This window comes from Acinonyx jubatus, chromosome C1 (assembly GCF_027475565.1).
Source record: "Acinonyx jubatus isolate Ajub_Pintada_27869175 chromosome C1, VMU_Ajub_asm_v1.0, whole genome shotgun sequence".
In the NCBI taxonomy this organism is placed as follows: domain Eukaryota; kingdom Metazoa; phylum Chordata; class Mammalia; order Carnivora; family Felidae; genus Acinonyx; species Acinonyx jubatus.
In genome coordinates this window covers 116,493,558-116,512,642 of record NC_069381.1, presented here as the reverse complement: position 1 = coordinate 116,512,642, position 19,085 = coordinate 116,493,558, and the positions used below count along the sequence as shown (strand labels likewise).

General features: G+C 36.9%; 1 protein-coding gene across 9 annotated transcripts in view; it reads left to right on the top strand.

Annotated features, from left to right (window-relative positions):
* PTPN4 (protein tyrosine phosphatase non-receptor type 4) overlaps positions 1-19,085 on the top strand; it is a 219,252-nt gene that overhangs the window by 38,003 nt on the left and 162,164 nt on the right. For 5 of the 9 annotated variants that reach the window (XM_053214891.1, XM_053214895.1, XM_053214894.1 and 2 more), the window contains exons 2-3: positions 7,305-7,459; positions 17,255-17,315. In XM_053214891.1, the coding sequence (XP_053070866.1) occupies positions 7,362-7,459; positions 17,255-17,315 (159 nt within the window). In that variant the 5' untranslated portion in view covers positions 7,305-7,361. The remainder of the gene's footprint in view (positions 1-7,304; positions 7,460-17,254; positions 17,316-19,085) is intronic. The other 4 variants (XM_053214898.1, XM_027055984.2, XM_015062518.3 and 1 more) reach the window with 1 other exon arrangement.

Genomic DNA, 19,085 nt, shown 5'->3' with positions numbered 1-19,085 from the left:
GACTGCTTCCATAATTTGGCTATTGTAAATAATGCTGCTATAAACATAGGGGTGCATATATCCCTTTGAATTAGTGTTTTTGTATTTTTTGGGTAAATACCCAGTGATGTGATTGCTGGCATGTAGGGTATTTTTAACTTTTTGAGGAACCTCCATACTGTTTTCCATAGTGGCTACACCAGTTTGCTTTCCCACCAACAGTGCACAAGTGTTCCTTTTTCTCCACATTCTTTCCAATACCTGTTGTCTCTTGTGTTGTTGATTTTAGCCATTCTGACAGATGTGTGGTGACATCGCAATGAGTTTTGATTGCATTTCTCTTATGGTGAGTGATGGTGAGCATCTTTTCATGTGTCTGTTGGCCATCTGTATGTTTTCTTTGGAGAAATGTCTGTTCTCTTCAAGAAATATTTTTTAAAATTTGAAGATTACTATTAATGAATTTTTTTCTCAAAGGTTAGAGGATAACATCAAACCACGTAATCAAATAAAATTATTTAAAACTCTCAGCAGGGTGTAAACTAGTAAGGTTTTATTGCAAATTATAGGTGGCCAACATCTTGTGACAATCCACATTTAAGAGCGTTGAATGTTTAGAATAGATTGTGCATTTCTGTAGTTGGGCTTAGCAGTGCAAATTTATTCTTTTAAAGTTAATTTGCATTGTCTTAAATACTTTCTGCCCATTATTGTTAGTGATTTGAGGTTGAGAGGAATGTTTTGGTAATAATAGCTACTTGAGCTTGTATTTAAAGTTTTATCGTGTAATTTAAAAAATATGTAAGTACAACCACTGTCTGGAAAATATTTTTATTTATAAGCATAAATCTAAGGAACATGAGATTTTGAGGATAGAGGGTAGATACATTTTGTTCTAATTTAAGAACATTTACATATGTTAATTATAATGTCCTGCTGTCCTATTGTTAGTTCTTCTTGTTTGAATATTATCTATTTAGGGTACCCAGGTTTAGGTTTCTTTGGTCTGTAAAGAACAGTGGCTTTAACCTTATTTATAATCTACTAAACCTGTTTAAACATGGAGCCAATAGATGGGTTTCTTTCAGGATACATTTATCTCTAAATATGTTGTCTAAGTAGATTTGGGTAGTCTCTAAAAACATGTGACTTAGTTTTCTAAATAATTACATATCTGTGGAAATGCTACTCAGTGTTTTCTTTGTTTTTGCCAAAAATAGAAGTAATACCCAATATAATATTTGCTTAATGTTAATAATTGGTTTTCAAAATAATCTGCTGTTTGCACTTCACTTTGTAAATAATAGTCATAATAAAACTATATATATATATATATATATATATATAGTTTTTTTAATTTTTTAATGTTCATTTATTTTTGAGAGAGAGAGAAAGAGTATGAATGGGGAGGGGCAGACAGAGAGGGAGACACAGAATCTGAAGCAGGCTCCAGGCTCCGAGCTGTCAGCACAGAGCCTGACGTGGGGCCTGAACTCATGAGCCATGAGATCATAAGCTGAACCCGATAAAACTATATATTTAAAGCATAGTATTAGTTGGGGCATCTGGGTAGCTCAGTTGGTTAAGCGTTTGACTTCAGCTCAGGTCATGATCTCACGGTTTGTGAGTTCAAGCCCCTTGTGGTACTCTGTGCTGACAGCTTGGAGCCTGGAGCCTGCTTCGTATTCTGTGACTCTCTCTGTCTCTGCCGCTCCCCTGCTCGCGCATGCTCGCTCTCTCTCTCTCTCTCTCTCAAAAATAAATAAATATTAAAAATTAAAAAAAAAAGCATGATATTAGCACTCCCTAAACATCAGTTAGAAAATTGTATGAGATAACATAAACTAGACTATGGTGAGTAGTAATCAAGGACATATGTAATTAAAGAGTTCTTAAAATGGATAGATTTCTTTGTTCATATAGTCTCCTTCAATGATTTCTTGAAAATTTATATGTAGCATAGAGGATGATCAGAAGAGCCCCCTAGAAGCATTTGATATTTTGCTCAACTGAGACTTTAAACAATTATGTTCTCTTAGCATCTCCAAAAGAACATCTTACTTTCATAAGTGAATAGAAAAAGTTTGAGGTACGAGGAAAGGGTGTCTCTTCTGAGAAAAGCACTCATCTGTCAGCTGGATGTCATATATTAAGATGCTCATAACTTTTGGGAGTGTGTTTTCAAAATGTAATGGAAATTCTGATGACTTATTTGTCAGAATTAGCTTATTTGGCTTATTGTTATCTTATTTCTTATCACCTGTGGGCAGTTAGGTTGTCACTGCCATAATTGTGTCACTTGTCAAGTGGTATGTATCGTAAATGTAGATAATTTTCAAGACTATGGAAGAATCTCAAATATGGAAGTATCTGGGTGAGTTACATAGAAATTTCATTGAAACAACCAAAAAAAGAAATTTCAGGGAAACTGTTAATCTGGGTTCAGGTGCAAATGTCAAAAGTAAGTGTGCCAATAAATGGGGAAGACTGGTGTTGGCAGAATACACTGATATCTTTTGATCCTGTCATTCCTGTACCATTCTTTGACGTTGGAATATCTTTATAACATTGTCCAGTGCTCTTTTTTTTTTTGATAGCTCCCCCTACTGTTAAACCTAATTTGCCGATTCTCTGTTCCTTATGAATTTCCTTAGGTCTTTGCCCACTTTCTTCAGTTGGACCACTCACCCCAGTTGAAGGGAAGGCAGGGCTGGGGAGAAGGGAAAATATATATCTGTTATAGGCAAGAGTTTAACATACACAAAGAGATCGTTGTGTGTGTTGCTTCATATTTTCTATTAATGTGTAATGAATTACCCTAAATGTAGTTTAAAACGATACACATTTATTTTCTTCCAGTTTCTGTGGGTTGGGTGTATGGGTGTAGCTTGGTTGGCTCTTGGAAAGTTGCTCTCTAGATGTTGACTAGACTTGGGGATCCTGGGTTCTTTTCCAAGGTCATGTGATTGTTGATTAATACAATCAAAAGTAGGGCTCAGGTCTTTAGTTTTTTGCTGGCTATCAGCATCTAGAGGCTCCTGACACAGGTCCTCTTACAATATGGCAGACCATATCTTTAAATGTTTATTTTGTTTTATTTTTTGAGAGAGAACATGAGCTGGGGAGGAGCAGAGAGAATTTCAAGCAGGCTCCGTGCCGCCAGTGCAGAGCCCAGTGCAGGGCTCGAACTCACGAACCATGAAATCATGACTTGAGCCGAAATCAAGAGTCGAGTGCTTCACCAACTGAGCCACCAAGGCACCCTGGCAGACCATGTATTTAAAGCCAGCAGGAGAATTTCTTTTACTTCAGGAAGTAAAAGAATTTTGCACCTCAGTGTGGCCCACCAAAGGCATTCTTTTCTTTTGATTTGGGACTTAAATCACATCTGCAATATCTTTCTTACCCTTCACCTAATTGTGGAAGGAAAATCTCATCAAATTTCTTGTCTTTGCCATATTCAAGTGGAGGGCATTGTACTGTTATCTGATTAATTAAGAGTAATAAAAATAAAAGTTTTTAGTTTACATTCACTTACTCCTTCTTTGAAACTCTTCTTTATGTAAATCTGAGTTTTGACCTATATTATTTTGCTTCCATCTAAATAACTTTTTAAAAAGTATCTTTCAAGACTGGTGCACTGGCAACAAATCCATCCCCCCCCCCTTTTTTTTTTGTCTGAGAAATTGTATGTTTCTCTTTCTCTTTTGAAAGGTAATTTTGCAGGATATAGAATTCTCGGTTGGTGGGTTTTTTTCCCTTAACATTTTAAACATTCCACTCTACTTTCTTCTTGTTTGCAGGCTTAAGTAGTCAGATGTAATTCTTATATTTGCTCCTCAGTGTTTTTTTCCTGTGACTTCCTTCAGGATTTGTTTTTTTTTTAAGAATTAAAAAAAAATTTTTTTTTAAAAAACATTTATTATTGAGAGGCAGAGAGAGACAGAGCATGAGCATGGGAGGGGCTGAGAGACGGGAAGACACAGAATCCAAAGCAGGCTCCAGGCTCTGAGCTGTCAGCACAGAGCCTGACGGGGGGCCTGAACTCACAGACTGAGACATCATGACCTGAGCCGAAGTCAGACACTTAACTGACTGAGCCACCCAGGTGCCCCATTTTTAAGAAGTTTTTAAAGTTTATTTGTTTTGAGAGAGAGGGAGGGAGAGAGAGACATGTTGAGGGGCAGCAAGAGAGGGGGAAAGAGAGAATCCCAAGCAGCCCCCACAACATCAGCGTGGAGCTCAATGTAGGACTCAAAGTCACAAACTGTGAGATCGTGACCCAATATGAAACCAAAAGTTGGATGGATACTCAACCAACTGAGCCACCCAGGTGCCTCCAGGAGTTTTTAATCTTTGATTTGTAGTTTTAAAATGATATGCTTAGGTATAGGCTGGTTTTTGTAGGGTTTTGTTTTGTTTTTTTGGAGGGGCATTTTTCCTTCTTAGTGTTGTCAAGGCTTTTTGGATCTGTACTTTGATCTCTGACATTAATTTGGGGAAACTCTCAGTCATTACTGTTATAAGTATTTTTTCTTATTTTTCTCCTTTTTCTGGTATAGCCACTGTATCTATGTTATACCTTTTAAAAAAATTTTTTTTGTCCCACAGTATTTGGGTGTTCTGTTTTTATTTTTGTTTTTGTTTTTTAGTCTTTGTTCTTTTTGCTTTTTGGTTTTTGAGGGTTCTATTAATATATCCTCTAGCTCAGAGAGTCTTTCCTCTATTGTGTCTGATACATGTCTATCATTAGGCATTCTTCATATATATGTGTTAGTGTTTTTTGCCTATAACATTACTTACTGGTTCTTTCTTAGGATTTCCATTTCTGTGCTCACGTTACCCATCTGTTTCTGCATGTTGTCTACAATATCCATTAGAGCCTTTGGCATATTAATCACAGATAGTTCTTCTCAATTCTCTCTGTGATAATTCCAACATCCCTTTCATGTCTGGTTCTGATGCTTGCTCCATCCTTTCAAATAGTGGTTTGCCTTTTATCATGCCTTGTAAATTTTTCTTTTTCTTTTTTCTTTTTAAAGATTTTATTTGTAAGTAATCTATACACCCAACATGGGGCTCAAACTTACAACCCTGAGATCAAGAGTCACATGCTCTGCTGACAGCCAGCCAGCCAGGCAGCCTGACATCCCTGTAAATTTTTCTTGATAGGCAGGCATGGTGTAGTGGTAAGAGGAAATGCTGTAAATAGGCCTTTAGTAGGTGTGGGGAAGGGTATGGGGAAGGGTGGGGGGAGGAGAGAAGAATTCTGTAATCCTCTGGTTAAGTCTCAGTATTTTAGAGAGCCTGTGTCTCTGGACAGGGTTTCTCAGTTTTTCCCTCCCCTTTTAGATGGGACAGGATATCTAAAGTGGGCTGGAGTTGCGTATTTCCCTTCTCCCAGAAGGGAGCCTCCAGAAGGCTAGAGTTAGTTGGAGTTGAGTATTTTCCTTGCCCCAGGTTTGTTAGGCTCTTGTTAACTAGTTTCTCCTAAGGGCAGTTGTTGTTAAGAACAGAGTGCTTTGGTGTATTTAATAATAGTTTGTGTGTGTGTGTGTGTGTGTGTGTGTATGTATGTAGTATGTATATGTATGTTTACCCCTGGCAGAAAGCTTAACTCTACTTTTCTCAGTACTTACTGTGGGAATCTAATTGGATTCTTGGAAATAAATCTCACAATATTGTGGAAGTCCCCTGGAGTTTTTTTTTAACTCTCAGAATTGTCCACACTGAGCCCCCAGCAATTTGCCAGTTACAGTTACTGGTTCCCTGGGTGGTTTCTGCTTGTGACTCTTTACATGAGACCTATTTGCCTGTCTCTTCAGTCTTGGGGACAGTAGTTTGCCTTGATCTTCTCTTTCTCATAAATCTCAGAAGCATTGGTGATTTTCCAGTCTCTTCTACTTTTTACTTGTTAAAGTGGCATGGGGGCTTGCAAGCTCTTTACGTATGGAACCGGAAACCACCCATCACTGTCTTGTAATTGGTGAACCTTACTTGGCTTAGCCCTTCTTTGTCAACTGCTAAAGCTGTTTTCCTTATATAGTTCTCATACCTGTGTAACACTGACTGTTAGCTTTAATCATTTTGACATGAACAGTCTGTGATGTCAACTGCAGTTACTGGATACCACTGATTTGAATTGGTGTTTATTTTTATTATTTTTTGCTTACTCATTATTCAGATTTCTTACTACTTATTGCTTATTCATATTTAAAAATTCTATACCTTGTGTTTCTAATATATCTTATTTCTTTTCTCTAATTGTCTTTAAGAGGAAAGTTTTATGGATTTTAAACTTTGAATCCTTGACTGTCTGAAATGTCGTTAGCTTTGTTCTCCCACATGAACGCTAATTTTTTTGGTATGTTATTCTGTGTTTCATATAATTTTTAGAACTTCAAAGCTACAACTTTCATTGCCTTTTAATATCAGGTACTGCTAATAGCAATGTGTTGTCTCTTCTTTCTTGGGAATGCTATTTTTTCCTCTTAATTTTTTTTATGTTTATTTAATTTTCAGAGAGAAAGACAGAGCAGGAGTGGGGGAGGGGCAGAGAGAGGGACACAGAATCCGAAGCAGGCTCCAGGCTCTGAGCTGTCAGCACAGAGTCTGATGTAGGGCTCGAACCCATGAACTGCGAGATCATGACCTGAGCCAAAGTCAGCCCCTTAACCAACTGAGCCACTCAGGTGCCCCTGTTTTTCCCTCTTAGGTTAAAAATTGAGAAGCAAAGATGTGTAGTCTTATGTTTTCTATTTTGTTTTTGTTTTCTTGAGAATAATAAGAATAATCCTATTAGAATTAGTTTGAATATGAGGATAGTTAAAATGAAGGGTATTATTGTATTTTAAAAAATTGAGCAAACTCCCATGTTTCCCCCAAATCTGAATCAGTTTAATAAAGGGCCCTTCAAAGTTACACAATCTTCCTTCCATTTGCTATTCTACAGTGTCGTTTAATACTTGCATTGGTGAGAAATGTTCCAGCTTCCTAAGATAGCATATGCTCCTACCCCTTTTTTTGGCTACTCCCAAATTTATTTATTTTGAATTGGATTATGACTTCCTGAACAATTCATGTATTGTCTTCCCAATGGAACAGTTCAAAATAAAGCTTTTCTTCAGGCAGTTTGAATTTTAGTTTAGATGATGAACTATATACGGTTCCTTTATTTATGCCTACAATTCTTATCCAGGTGTTTCAAAAGTTATAACTGCTTTTTACCTAAGTGTTAGTTAAACAATATATAACAGCCTTGCTGTTTTAAACTACATTGTATCTTCAACTATTCTTTTATTTAGTGAATTTGTTTTTCAACTTAGACCGTGTGTGGACAGTAATGACCTCACGTTTCCGATTGCCTGCTGGCAGAACCTACAATGTACGAGCATCAGAGTTGGCCCGAGACAGACAGCATACGGAGGTGGTTTGCAACATCCTTCTTTTGGATAACACTGTACAAGCTTTCAAAGTTAATGTAAGTATTTTATATAGTTTTTTCTTTTCATAATCTGAATCTAGATTATATTTTAAAACTAAAATTGTTTAATTGTATTATACTTTGAAAAGCCTTATTCATTATCCAGTGAAGAAAGTCTTTTTAGTATGGGTTTGTAAGTTTCTAGTATAAGTTTTGATTTAAACTGGGTCTTTCAAAAGGTTGACACACCAACAGTGCATTATGATAAGTGGAGCAAATCCGTTTGTGGCTGGTTTTTATAAATGAGCTTGAGGTGCTTGAAAGGAATTTATTCCCGTGAGTGATTTACACATTTTCTTCGTAATCTTTCTTGTACTTTCCATGAATAAAGCTTGCTAAACAGAGATAAAGGACAGCCCTGATCTTATCTGAGTCTTGTCTGAAATATTTATTCAACAAATATTTGTTCATCCTATTTCTGTTTTTATTTGTTTAACGTTATTTGTGAATTTCACCCATGCAGTATGTTGACAGTTGTTGGTTCGTTGTCAATGCTATGTAGTACTCAGTTGTGTGAATATGCCACAATTTGCTTATTCACTTCTTTGTCACCATTTACTTGTCCACTTTACTGTTGGTGTATTTGGATTTTTTCCACTTTGGGCTCTTGTCAGTAACGTTCTTGTGAGCATACTTGTACGTGTCTTGATATATACAAGGGCATATTCCTCTTTTTTATTTAAAAAATTTTAAACCTGCAGAAGAGGAGGAAGAATAGGGTAATGAATACCCACATATTCTTTAGCTAGACTGATCCATTGTTCACATTTTTCACATTTGCTTTATCTTTCTTTTTCTGTGTGTTTTTCTGAACCTTCTGAAAGTAAGTGGTACACTTCACATGTAAGTACTTCAGCCTAGGAATCTCATAAATTACCACAGAACCATTGTCCCCTTCAAAAATCAAATACTATGAAATAATAGTGGCTGGTGTATAGTCCGTGTTCGGACTGGATTCCTCATTCCTCATTTCTGCCTTTCCGTAGCACCTTCCATCTGTTTTTTGCTGTGTTACCTGGGTTTTTCTATACTTAGAAATCTTTCAGTGATATGAAATACTAATCTTCTGAAATTAGCCTGGATGGACATGGGTAGTATGATAAGTGAACTAAGCCAGATAGAGAGAAATAAATACTGTGTGACTTTACTCATATCTGAGAGCTAAAAAAAAAAGCTGAACTCAGAAAGAGTAAAATGGTGGTTTCCATGGGTTAGGATGTGGGGGAAATGAGATGTTGGCCAAACGGTACAAACTTCCAGTTAGGAGTAAGTTCTGGGGATCTGATATACAGCATGGTGACTGTGGTCAACAGTACTGTACTGTATACTTGAAAGTTGGTGAGGGAGTGAACCTTAAATGTTTGCACTGTACACGAAAAGGGTAATATGTGAGGTGATGCATGTACTAACTTTGTCACGGTAATTGTTTCATGATGTATATGTGTATCACATCATCTTGTCGTACACCTTAAACTTACACAATGTCATGTCAGTTATGTCTCAAAGCTGGAAAAAATAAAATATTAATCTTCTTTCTTTACCAGTTTCTTAAACTTAAAATTTTCTGTATTACAACACGATCGCTAATCTGTTGCTAGTTTATTTTTTTACCCAAACTCCGAACCATTTCACATTGGAAAAGTGGCTGCAGAGTAGTACCTTTAAGAGTATTTTCTAACATACCCAACTAATGTGCTTTTCCGAAATGTTAAGCTTTAATTTTTTTCTTTTTTTTTAGTATTCTGTCCTCTGTTAATACATAGTATAGGTTGCCAACAAAGGATAATAATATTTAGTGAAGGGAATTCTACTTCATAAAAATTTTTAGTTAATGGAAATTCATGTGTTGGGACTTAGTACAAGAAAAGTCCCTTTTCCTGTTATTGACTCATTAAAATTCTTTTGGGGGGGTTAAATAGTAATTCTTAATTTAATATTCATCATACTTAGTTCATATTTACTTTTAATTTTAACTTGTAATTCTGTATTTGTTTCAAAATATTGCAGAAGGATTTGCTATTTTCTGTTCAGCAAAATTTTTTCTGTTGGGCACTTTAGTTAATAATCCAATGTTGTATTTTTTTAATGTTTATTTTATTTATTTTGAGAGAGAGAGAGCATGCGCATGAGCCAGGTAGGGGCAGAGAGAGAGGGACAGAGAATCCCTAGCAGGCTTTGTGCTGTCAGTGCAGACCCCATCATTGGGCTCGATCTCCCTGAGCCGAAATCAAGAGTTGGGTGCTTAACCAACTGAGCCACTCAGGCACCCCTGGAATGTTGTATTTTTCAATATAGTAATCAATGTGCTAATTACTCTTTTAGAAAGACATATATTTACTCTTTTTATATATTTTTAATACATGTTATATATATTTAAATGTCCATTTTAATACAGGTGAGAGTATCACTAGACTGATAATATTATGGTACTGGAAACTTTACCTTTACTTCAGGTCATCACCAAATTTAGTTTAAGAGGAACAGTATAAGAAATTGACTGTTGGATATGTAGTATATTTATTCCTCAGGGTATTTGGACCCAAGTCTTTCAAAGTGTACTTTTAGTGCACTTAGTACTTTTGTGTAGATGCTGCATATTTTAATCTATGTGAATGGCTTTCTAGTTGTGCAGTTTACAATCTGTATAGCATCATGTGATCTAGTTTGCAAATTAACAGGGGAGTTCAAACTTCTGATATTATTCTCTGTGCCCAGTAAGTACCATTAGGTCTCAGAAATACCCACTGTGGGCAGCTGCTAGTTTCACCAGCCTCTCTATTCCCTGGGAAGGAGAACCGTTCAGTTCTCCAGGTAGTCTCTGGAGGCTGCCAAGCAAGGATTTGTAGCATTTTAGCTGTTGAAATCAGTCCTTTCCCTGAAAGATGTCTGTACCACAGATTAAATGTTCATTTTTACCAAAGTCTGCTTTTTTTTCCCATCTTGTCTTCATCTCATCAAAACCTTTTCTATGTGGGGGCACCTGGGTGGTGGCTCAGTCAGTTAAGCGTCTGACTCTTGGTTTTGGCACAGGTCACGATCTCACAGTTCATGAGTTCTAGCTCCACATCCGGCTCTGTGCCAACAGTGCGGAGCTTGCTTGGGATTCTCTCTCTCCCTTGCTCTCTGTCCCTCCCCTGCTTGCGTATGTGCTGTCTCTTTCTCTCTCTCCAAAATAAATAAATAAACTTAAAAAAAAAATCATCTGGGGAGCTTTTTTAAAAAAATAAAAATCTTTTCTGTATATCGTCCTGGGAGAAAATGGTGTAATGAAGGAACTGATAAAACTTCATTAGTTCCTTTTTTTCTTTCTCTTTGTAGACACAGGGTTGAGATAAGCCTATTACTGTTGTTTCAGTTTGAAGTTACATTTTCACTATGGTTTTGGCACAACTACTTTACTGTAGCCAGCCTATGGAGTGTGTTTTCTTTCTGTGTCCTTGAATTCATTGTCAGTCACTAAAAACATGTTTCCATTAAGTACATAGTATCCATACTACGTGGATTCATTTCACCTACCTATGCGGACTTTTTCCAAATTTTGGCTTTTTTTTTTTTATGTCAGTATGGCGATTTAGGAGTAGCCTGTGTGACAAGGAAGGGTTGGGGAAAACCACCCTATTCCAGTTATTAGGACTGTGTAAGAAATTACCCCAAAAGTTAGTGGCATATTTATTATCCTCAGAGGTTCTGTGAGTCAAGGATTCACATAGGTAGGGATGGCTTATATCTCCTCCATGGTTGGACCTCAGCTGGAAAACTCAAGGCTGGAGGCTACAATCATTTGAAGGCTTATTCACTCATATGACTATTACCTACGACCTTAGCTGAGGCTTACACACTTGTGTATGCTCTCTCTGTGTGCCCCGGGCATATTCACAGCATTCCAAAGGTGAGCATCCTCAGAGAGAGTGGGAGCCAGGCTGCAACCATATTGCCTTTTCTGATCTGGCTTTGGAAGTCACATAATGTTACTTCACCACATTCTGTTAGTGCTGTCACAAAGTCACACTCAGGATCAGTGGAAGAGAAAGTTATTCAGCACACATTATTCAGTGTGTAGTTCTAAGGTGCTTCATAGATAGTAGTGTTCAAAGACGAGGAACAAAGCTTATGCGTTGAGGAATTTTTTGCCTTTTTTTTTTTTTTTGGTCTTTTTGTCCCAGTTTACTTTTTTTTTTTAATTAAATTTTTATGTTAAGTAGGCTCCATGCTGCACATTGGGCTTGAACTCATTACCCTGAGATCAAAAGTTGTATGCTCTTCATGCTCTTCTGACTGAACCAGCCAGGCACTCTTCCCTTAGTTTATTTTTTGGAAATAAAATTATCCTAATAGTACTAAAGCTGTTCTCTAAATTGTTTTGTTTGTTATATATGTCTATGTACTCAGGAATAACTGATATATTTTTTAAAGTTTCTTTATTTTGAGAGAGAGAGAAACAGCATGAGTGAGGGAGGGGAAGAGAGAGAGGGGAGAGAGAATCTCAAGCAGGCTCTGTGCTGCCGGTGCAGAGTGTGACAGAGGGCTCAAACTCAGGAAACCGTGAGATCATGACGTGAGCCAAAACCAAGAGTCACACTGACTGAGTGACCCAGGCGCCCCAATAATTTTTTTTCATTTATTTTTTGTAATGTTTATTTTTGAGACAGAGACAGAATGCGAGTGGGTTGGGGCAGAGAGAGAGGGAGGCACAGAATCCGAAGCAGGCTCCAGGCTCCGAGCTATCGGCACATAGCCCCACACAGGGCTCGAACTCACGAGCTGTGAGATCATGACCTGAGCCAAAGTCGGACGCTCAACAGACTGAGCCACCCAGGTGCCCCAATAATTTTTTTAATGATACTAGTACCTCAGTTGTTAACAAAAGGTGCCATAAATCATCAATTTTTTTTTCTTGAAATAAGGTGAGATTCAATTAATATATATTTTTGTTATGTGATAATTTGGGTTGATGAGTATTTAGTTGGCTGAACTTTTTCCTTTTTTTGTCTGTGAAATAATTTGTTAACCAAATCAGTAGTGTAAACCTAAATACAACAGTGTGGTTAGCAGGTGGGGTGCAGATTGAGATGGGAAGCTAAAGAAGTATAAGGATGGTGAATTTAGCTAAATGAGATGTACTCATTTGCAACCACAGATAGTCCTATATCTGTAAAGGAGGATAGGATTTTAGGGAATTGTTTTCCTGATTATTGTTGCACTGACTTTATATATCGTATATGTGAGGAAGTAAGTTTAGAGTCATTAGGTTACTTACTAAGTCAGTGGCAGAGCCGAGAGAGGTGGAGAGGGGCGGGGGGGGGGGGGGAGAGAGAGAGAGAGAGAGAGAGAGAGAGAGAGAGAGAGAGTGTGTGTGTGTGTGTGTGTGTGTGTGTGTTTGTGAGAGAGAGAGAGAAAGAGAGAGAGAGAGAGGGAGGGAGGGAGGGAGAGAGGGAAGGTCTTTGAGGACCTCTAGTCAACATTTCAACTATTATTTTATTGTCATTTTCTAGCCCTACTTAAATTCAGTATGTTATTTCCTTTAAAAATACTGTATGTGTCACTCAGATTCCCTCAGAAGTGTTTTGTTTTACATATATGATTCATATATACAGTTAAAAAAAACCCAACCAAATAGTTCTAAAAATGTTGTCACAAAAGCCAGCAGTTCCCTGCCCCATTACTACTTAGAAATAACCACATTCAAAACAGTTAGTTTTTCTCTCATGCTTATTACTATGGTTCTAAGAAACATGCCTATATTATTTCTGCTTTTGTCTGCCTTGTTTTTTTTTTGTTGTTGTTGTTGATATTCTTTATTGACTTTGAAGAATGAGACTTCAGATCTCTTACATCTCCCTTCCCCTCTCCATACACAGATAATTCTTCTTCTCTGTTGTCCTCTCAATAAATAAAATAGTTATGTAATATTACTTGATTAGTTCGGTATTTCTTTTCCATAGAGAGAAATGCTCCTATCATCTGCCTGGAGTTTGTAGAGCCTTGCTGGGTCTTCTTAGCACTGAGCGAGAGAAATGGACTGGAGAGCTCTTAGCTCTTCAGTAAGTAGACTTGCACTTACGTAGATTTCCCTGTTTTCAATCCAGTAAAGATGAATCAACAGCTGTCCCCAATGTCCCTGAGTCCAGAATCTCTGGTTCTTACAGTAATTGGCAATGGGAAGGAGGTGGGGGTGAGAGATGGTCATGGAGGGGCCTGTTACTTATTCAGACTCACTTTGTTTACTGCCTTTTCTGTTATTTTAGTGTGTCTTAAGCAAACATTCGTGTCCAGTCTGCCTTGTTTAACCTTCACACCTCTCAGATTGATTTTCAACAATGTCCACCCTGGAGGAGAATTTACTATTTACCAAATTTTTTTTCTAGTAAAATCACATGTTAAAATGGAACTTGTCACCTTTAGTGCAAAAAGATGTGATAATTTGCCAATTACCACATAGTCTGAAATTTAAACATTGTAGTATGTCATACATGTTTAAAGCTTTGCTTCATTTCACAATGTTTTTTCCTAAACTGTATCATATTGAGCACTAGAAAACTATATCGATCAGATGTATAGCTATGTGCAGTTAAGGTTATCATATTTCTTGTTTTTTTCTTTACTCCTGTTATGTTTCATGAGGTATGTATACTCCTTAGGTCTTGTATCACATTTGTCATGCATAAATTTTTACTGATAATGATGTTTACTTCCTGGACAGTTACCCAGTGATGAATTTGTAAGTCTTTAGTTTGAAGACTTACTAGCTTTGTGAGTATACGTAAGTTGCTCTACCTTTTTGTGTTTTAGATTCTTCATTTGTTAAGAGAGAATAATATTTGCCTTGCATGGGATGCTCAGAATAAAATGAGAATATTTGTGAAGTGCTTATTTATGTATCTGACTTATGTTACACATTTAGAAAGGTTGATTTTTTCTATTGATTATGATCCATTTGTCTATTCTGTAGTACCAGATATGTTTCCTTGGAAGAATTTTATTATTAAAATTCCACAAAATAGCAATCTTCTTATTGCTTTGTATGTATATATAATATTTTCATCTATGTACTGTGTCCATGTACTATTTCCAAAACCCAGTGTGTTTACTGGCAATATTAATTATAAATACATATATATAGAAATTGTAAATATGCTAGTTTATTCTTAAAAAGTAAAGAGGAAATAATTGTTAAGTTTCCAGTTTTGAGAATTAGGTATTTATTATTTTGGCAGTTGTATGGTAAATTAAATAAAATTGTGGGTTGTTTGTATATCTATTTAATGACAGTAATTATTGAGTGACCAGTATATATTATAGAAAAAAATAATGGTGAAAATAACTGTAAGCCATTAAATTTTTGAGAAATATGTTGAATTTTATTTAGAAAGATACTGCAGCTCAGTCTCTCTACCCTGGATGTTATATATAGGTTTTTAAAATTTATTACGTATGATACGTGTTGTATAGTGCATAAATCTTCATTAAGCAACTCAAGAGTGTCTGCATATGTATACATCTGTGGAACCACCACAAGATTAAGTCATTGATTATTTCCCTCACCAAAAAAGGATTCTCTTGTGCCCTCTTTCTTATTTTATTATATTTCCTCTATTAGCTTTTTTGATTAATCTTTTTTTTAAGTTGATTTACATATCTTGAGAGAGAGAGAAAAAGCATGAGTGGGAGAAGGGCAGAGAGAGAAGAGATAGAGAGAATCCCACGCAGGCTCTGCACTATTAGCACAGAGCCTGATGCAGGGCTTGAATTTGTGAACCGTGAGATCATGATAGGAGCTGAAGTTGGATGCTCAACCGACTGAGCCACCCAGTCATCCCTGGGCTAATCCTTTAATATCAGACTTTTAGTGATTACTTTAGAAATTACAAAATGTGGGAGTGCCTGGGTAGTTCAGTCGGTTGAATGTCTGACTTCGGCTCAGGTCCTGATCTCACAGTTCATGAGTTCAAGCCCTGCATCGGGCTCTGTGCTGACAGCTTGGAGCCTGAAGCCTGTTTCAGATTCTGTGTCTCCCTCACTTTCTGTCCCTCCCGCACTCATGCTCTGTCTCCCTATCTCAAAAATAAATAATAAACAAAACATTAAAAAAATTAAAAAAAAAGAAATTACAAAATGTGTCTTTACTTATAAAAGTCTCCTTTTAATACATTTACTGTTGTCCTCCCCAATGCAAAATCCTTAAAGCAGTTTAAATCCATTTACCTGCCTCCTACTTTTTTGCTATTGTTAAGTATTTTAATATCCCCCTCATGTTGTTATAAACCATATAAGACTTTGTTATTATTGCTTTAAACAATCATTTACCTTTATATTTACCTTTATATTTACTATTTTACTATTCTATTTACCTTTATATCTATAGTTTCTACAGCTATTCATTTCTTATATATGTATGCTTCCATCTAGAATCCTCTCCTTTCATCCTAAAGAATTTCTTTCATTATTTAAAAAAATTTTTTTTTAACATTTATTTTTGAGAGACAGAGAGAGACAGAGTACAAGTGGGGGAAGCGCAGAGAGAGAGGGAGACACAGAATCCAAAGCAGGCTCCAAGCTCTGAGCTGTCAGCACAGAGCCCGATGTGGGGCTCGAACCCATGAGTCATGAGATCATGACCTGAGCCGAAGTCAGACGCTTAACTGACTGAGCCACCCAGGCGCCCCACTTTTATTTTTTTTTAAATAAGGTCTCTTGATGATAGATTCTTTCAACTTTCTGTCTGAAAATGTCTTTAGTTATTTCTGATGTTCTGGGGGATATTTTTGCAGAATATAGAATTCTGTGTTGATAGTTTTCTCCTTCACTGATTTAAAGATGCCACTTCACTGGCCTTCATAGTTTCTCTTGAGAAGTCATCTTTCAGTCTTACTGTTGTTTTCCTGAAGGGCAAGAGAGGGGTCCTTTTCCTCCTCTGTTTTTAAGAATTTTCTCTGTCTCTTTGATTTTTAGTCACCTGTCAATAACATAGCTATATATGGTTTTGTATGTATGTGTTTTATCCTGCTTGGTATTCATTGACCTTCTTGAATCTGTAGGTTGGTATCTTACAACATTTGAAAAGTTCTTAACCTTTACTGATTCAAATATTGCTTCTGACTCATTTTCTTTTCTTTCCTGTATTCCAGTTAACATATATATTAGTTTGATTGCATCCCATTCTAGTTTATAATTTTTTTTCTGTCCTTTAAATAGCTTTTAATCTGTCTTTGCATGTGCTGATTGTTTTTCTTTTTTCCCAGTGCTTACTCTGCTATTAAACCTAGTCAAGGAATTCCTCTGTTTCACTTATTTTGTAGTTCTAGATTATGTATGTGATCATTTTCATAGATTCTAATTCTCTGTTGAAATATATATTTTAATCTGTTTTCTGTATTCTATCTTAAATTGGCTTTGATACGTTGTCATAGTTATTTTGAAGCTCTTACATAAGACTAATATATGTCTTGTGTCTTGATTATCAAACACTTTTCCTGCTTCACATACCCACTAATTTTGCATTGTGTGATGGCTATTTTAAGTGTAATATGGAATAGTGGAAAGCAAGTTGGCCCAGGGGCCAAATGTAAGCCTGGTGGTTATTACTGTTTGGTCCATGAGCTAAGAATGGTTTTTACTTTTTAAAAGATGTTGATGTTGTTGTTGTTGTTAAGACAATTTGCAGTGGAGACCATGACCCTCAAAACCTAAAAATACTTACTTTCTGGCTCTTTACAGGAAAGGTTTGCTGACCCTTCTTGTAAAAGCTCTGGATTGTTATCTTCCTCTAAATAAAATTTTATTTTATTCTGGCAGGCAGTTAAATTGCCAGCGGGTCACTTTGATCCTGTGGGGCTTAGTTTTAAGCTTTGTTAAGGTAAGTCTGTTTTAACTTTGTTTTTATTCCTAGGGCATGGATTATCCAGGGTCTTACCTAAATGCCTTGGGTATTCATCAAGATCTGTCTCCTCTGACTGAGCCTGAACTTAATTTATTCAGAACTGTGCAAGCCCTGAAATCTTTGTTTAGCTAACAGCCTCCCCAACTGCCGTTCTGTCTTAGGCTCCTAGGAGTCTAACCCTGTGTGTGCACAGCCTAGGAGGCAGATGAGAACCAGAGAGGATTTTTTATATAGATTTTTTGTAAGTTTTTCTTCTTGGTTCTTTCCCTTCTAATAACCTGCCCCCCAAATCCAGCTACCTTAGCATTCCCAGACATTAATTGTAGTTTTCTCGTCCCAGCAAGACTGCCACACTGCTTGGGCTCTATTTCTCTACACCATGATTTGGAAAATGCCCTTAAGGGAGAGATTTGAGTGTGAATATGGGGTTTGATTCATCTAGTTCTCTTCTAACGTTTATTTATTTTTGGGACAGAGAGAGACAGAGCATGAACGGGGGAGGGGCAGAGAGAGAGGGAGACACAGAATCGGAAACAGGCTCCAGGCTCCGAGCCATCAGCCCAGAGCCTGACGCGGGGCTCGAACTCCCGGACCGCGAGATCGTGACCTGGCTGAAGTCAGACGCTTAACCGACTGCGCCACCCAGGCGCCCCTCATCTAGTTCTCTTCTATCAAGGATCATGGTGTTGTGTTGGTTATTGCCTAAGGGTTGAAAATAGGATTTTTTTTTTCTTTTGGTTTTTTGTATATTTGGCCCAGCTTTTACAGATGTTTATAGCAGGAGGGTATTCTAACATTAGCTACTCCATTATGACAAGAACTGAAAATCCTGATTGTTTTAAAATGTGAAAATATATCTCATTGTATAGTAGTGGACTTTGATTTGAAATATTTAACATGTTGCTGGCTGTGTTCTTTGTTCCATTATTCAGTTTAGCCAAGTAGAAGGACTCAGATCTCATTTAATAATGGTGAATGTATGCATCCTATAAAATCAAATTAGTGTGATATATTGATCTGGTGAAGGGGATAAAATGGCCTTTTTCCAAAGATGAAGCCCTAGGCAGCTGGACCATTGGGTTGGTTATTTTATTAAGATTTATTTAAGTAATCTCTACACCCCATGTGGGGCTTGAACTCATGACCCTGAGATCAAGACTTGCACACTCCTCCAACTGTGCCAGCCAGACGCCCTGGGTTTGTTAGTTTAGAAGATTTCATCTCAGAAGTCATCTGCCACATTTGAGATACCTCTTAATCCTACTTGGTCTGGGCTCACCTATTATCAGAGAAACTTTGGCTGGCCAATTCTTAATACTTAATTAACAATTTTATATTTGTTGTTTATATATCCAGTATCTCCAAAACAATTCTTAAATATTTTAGCCCACACTGATCATCTCTTAACTACTATACTTACAGTGTATGTGGAATACAGACCTGGTAACACGCTGTTATATGACCTTATTTCGTATTCTTTAAGGGAATAATCATTTAAATGTTTTTCCTATCATACTATTTTTTTTGTATTCTACTGAATATAAGGGCTGTCTGTCTATGCCACAGGTTACCATGATTAATTTGATGAAACTAGGTAGTTATCTTGAGGTATGCTTTCTCTCTTTTGCTCTTTGTATGTCTTTCCTGAAGTTGAATAACATGCCCTTCTCAGCTACATGTGGCCTGTTCTTTGAGAAAGGATGTATGTCCTAGCTCTGTTTCTCTGCTAGAACTTACAAACATGCT